The sequence below is a fragment of the Rhinoraja longicauda genome, chromosome 13 (assembly GCF_053455715.1).
Source record: "Rhinoraja longicauda isolate Sanriku21f chromosome 13, sRhiLon1.1, whole genome shotgun sequence".
Taxonomy (NCBI): domain Eukaryota; kingdom Metazoa; phylum Chordata; class Chondrichthyes; order Rajiformes; family Arhynchobatidae; genus Rhinoraja; species Rhinoraja longicauda.
In genome coordinates, this window is record NC_135965.1 from 19806248 (window position 1) to 19809960 (window position 3713).

General features: G+C 43.6%; 1 protein-coding gene across 1 annotated transcript; it reads right to left on the reverse strand.

The window, feature by feature from the left end:
- Window positions 1-2446: 2446 nt before the first annotated feature.
- LOC144599372 (succinate receptor 1-like) lies at window positions 2447-3409 on the reverse strand. The gene has a single exon (XM_078410161.1). It carries the CDS (start codon window positions 3407-3409, stop codon window positions 2447-2449), a length of 963 nt encoding a protein of 320 aa, XP_078266287.1.
- Window positions 3410-3713: the final 304 nt, after the last annotated feature.

Genomic DNA, 3713 nt, shown 5'->3' on the forward strand with positions numbered 1-3713 from the left:
ATGTGGAAAGCAATATGACTCTGCTGCTGAATAAGATCACAATAAAGACACACACATTGATACAGAGAATGTGGTACGTTCTGTGCTTAAGGATACATCACGAGTGTGGCTGTAACATTTTGTAATAATGCCTGATCCCAGGGTTCTTAACCAGCAAAAATGTTAGACCCATCTGGATAGATACATCTCTCTATCTGGATATTAATAGTGGTAAAGGTGGTGCATGATATATTTGCGTTCATAGGTGTGGCATTGAGAATAAGAGTTGTGAAGTCATGTTGCAGCTTTATAGGACTTTGGTTAGGCCACATTTGGAGTATTACATGCAGTTCTGGTCGCTCCTTTTGTTTGGAGAGGGTGCAGAGGAGGTTTACTACAATGCTGCCTGGATCAGAGGGTTTCAGCTCCAGGTGGAGGTTAGCCAAACACGGATTGTTTTCCCTGGAATGCCAGAGGTTGTGAGCTGATAGAAGTATATGAAATAATGAGACTTATAGAGACAGTAGACAATCGGAACATTTCCCCGAGGTGGAAATGGGAGAGACTATGAGGATCTTTCAGGTGAGCTGGGCAAAGTTTAAAGGAGATGTGCGGGGCAAGTTTTTTTACACAGAGTGTGGTGGGTGTCTGGAATGCACCTCCAAGGGTAATGCTGGAGGCAAATATAATAGTGGTGTTTAAGAGGCTTTTGCACAGGGAAAGGTTACCTGAAGTAACTCTGCAGGTCAGACAATCTCTGGAGAGCATGGATTGGCGACATTTTGGGTTGAGATCCTTCTTCAGATATGTAGGGAATGGATGGATATGAAATCAAGTGCAGGCAAATGAGATTAGGACATTGTAGACTGAAGGATCTGTTCCTTGGTGTACTGTTCTGTTTGGTGTTGCATGTTGTATGTTTATATGTTTCACATTTTCCGTTCCCCTTAATATTTTAAGGACAATCCAAATAATTTTTAGCCTTTTACATTTTAAAAATTAAGACCTGGCTGTGGAATCTTTCCTTGAATTTTAATGTAGAAGTCTCAATACATTTCTGGTAAAATATTATACTGCACTTCTTCCAAATCCAAAATACCTATCTTCTTTTGACCATTTGATTGAAGTAAGGGTTTAAAAAAAATAATAATTCTGTGTCTGTGACAACTGTGATGAATTTGAAAATCTTCCTCAGTGGAAAATCTTCCACAGAATAATTGTCAGGAATGCATGGCTGAATAATTAAGCTGAATTTGAATAATTAGTAGTGACCCAGTCTCCAGAAGAAAGATTCAGGTTCATATCTCTTGGCAAAATGACAGGTCTCAGTCAGTTGGTCGTAGAGCTCCCCCTTATTGCTCCCCCTTGGCCAAATCATTCAAAGGCACGGCATTTCTTTCCACTGCTATGCCGATGACACTCAGCTTTACCTCCCCCTGAAACCCAACAACCAGTCAAGTTTAAACAGCCTCTTACACTGCCTTGAGGACATAAAATGTTGGATGGCACAGAACTTCCTCCAATTAAATGAGAGGAAGTCTGAGGTCATCCTATTCGGCCCCCCCGACTCCATCAAATCGATAACAGGCAGTCTTGGAAGTCTATCCTGCCTAGTCAAACCGCATGTCAAAAACCTCGGCATGATATTTGACTCTGCATTAAAATTTGATAAGCAAGTCAACGCTGTGGTAAAAGCCAGCTTCTTCCAACTTCGAACCATAGCTAAAATCAAACCTTTCCTCCAATTCGACGACACAGAAAAAATCATTCACGCTTTCATTTCCTCCCGCCTAGACTACTGCAACTCCCTATACACTGGGATCAGCCAATCTTCCCTGTCCCGCCTGCAACTGGTCCAAAACGCCGCAGCGAGACTCCTGACGGGTACCCGTAAAAGGGACCACATCACCCCGATTCTGGCCTCTCTCCACTGGCTCCCTGTACGGTACAGAATCAACTTCAAGCTCCTCTTATTCACGTATAAAGCCCTAAATGGACATTCCCCCCCCCCTACATCAAAAATCTTCTAACCCCCCTCTCTAACTCCAGGTCCCTCAGGTCGGCCGACTTGGGGCTACTCACTATCCCGCGGTCTAGGCTTAAGCTCAGGGGTGACCGCGCTTTTGCGGTTGCAGTTCCTAGACTGTGGAACAGCATCCCTCTCCCCATCAGAACTGCCCCCTCCGTCGACTCCTTTAAGTCCTGGCTCAAAACCTATTTCTACTCCCTAGCGTTTGAGGCTCATTGAGGAGGCGCTGTGAACTGTTTGCATGCTACTGTATGTTTCATTTTTTTCCTTCGTACCTAATCAGATGTACAGCACTTTGGTCAACGTGGGTTGTTTTTAAATGTGCTATACAAATAAAATTGACTTGACTTGACTTGACTTGACTTATTTTATGCCTGTCTCGCTGAGTTACTCCAGCATCTTGGTTTAAACCAGGCCCTGCAGTTCCTTCCTGCACCCTTATGTTAGCTGTCGAGTTGCATTCCTTGAGCGGCAACACTTCAAGTTGTTCGCAATTGTTTCCCTAAATCTATCCCCAGAAAAAAAGTAGAAAATGGGATTGGTAATAATACTGAGAAAAGCCACGGGTCTGGAAAGAGTATATGCAGCCTTTATGCACTCGATGGCCCCCGTTGAGATGTTGATGTTATCCAGTCTAGATATCATGCGGATGTTTCTCATGATGTGATAAGGGGTGAATAGTACAGAGAAGATAGTAATGGCCAGGATGACCAGCATGAGTGGCTTTTCCAGAGTAATGCTACAGGTCCTTTCCCGACTTAATTCCTTCAACTTGTGCGCTGTTTTCAGGCAGAAGACTCCCATAATGCTCATTGGAAGCACATATCCGAAGATGGTGAGACACACATTGTAGATCAGGTTGTGTACTGGGTTGCCAGCGCTGGCATAGTCAACACACTTAATGACTGTGCTGTTGTCAAGAGCTGTAACGTTGTCAGAGCCGATGAAGGTCAATATGGGGATGACTTCCAAAGTGACGAAGACCCACATGGCGACACAGACGAAGATAGCCGTCTTCTTCCTTTGAAACACGTGCCCCCTCAGTGGGTTGCTGACCAACAAGTATCGGTCAATGCTGATGCAAACCAGGAAGAGCATGCTGAGGTACATGTTGGTGTAAAGTATGTACCTGTTCATCATGCAAAGAAAACTACCGAACACCCAATGTTTTCCTTTGGCGTAGTAGACCACGAACATCGGGAGCGTACAGATGAAGATTAGGTCTGAAATGGAAAGGTTGAAGAGGTAAATGTTGCTGCATTTCCAGTTCTTCAGGCAGAATACATAACCACTTATCACAACAATGTTCCCGATCAATCCCAAAAGGAACTCGATGCTGTACATGGTTGTGAGGTAGTAGGATTCGAGGATGCTGTTGATTCTGGAGCAAGTCTCATTCATTTCCTAAAAAAATTCAAGCAGAAACAGGTGACTGGAGAGAACCATACAACTATCCAAATTCCAAATGTTTAGTTTAATTTATAGAAACAAGGAATTACAAATACTGGTTTACCAAGGAAAGACACAAAATGTTGGAGTAATTCAACGGGTCAGGCTGCATCCTTGGAGAGCATGGATAGTGACATTTTGGGTCGGGACCCTTTAGCTGACTGATTCTTAATTTAATTTAGTTTAGCATGGAAACAGCCCTTTCGGCCCATCGAGTCAATGCCAACTATCGATCACCCATTCACACTATATTTTG

Bases quoted from the DNA above. Each gene is read 5' to 3' on its own strand.
- LOC144599372 (XM_078410161.1), bottom strand. From the start codon at position 3,409: ATGAATGAGACTTGCTCCAGAATCAACAGCATCCTCGAATCCTACTAC.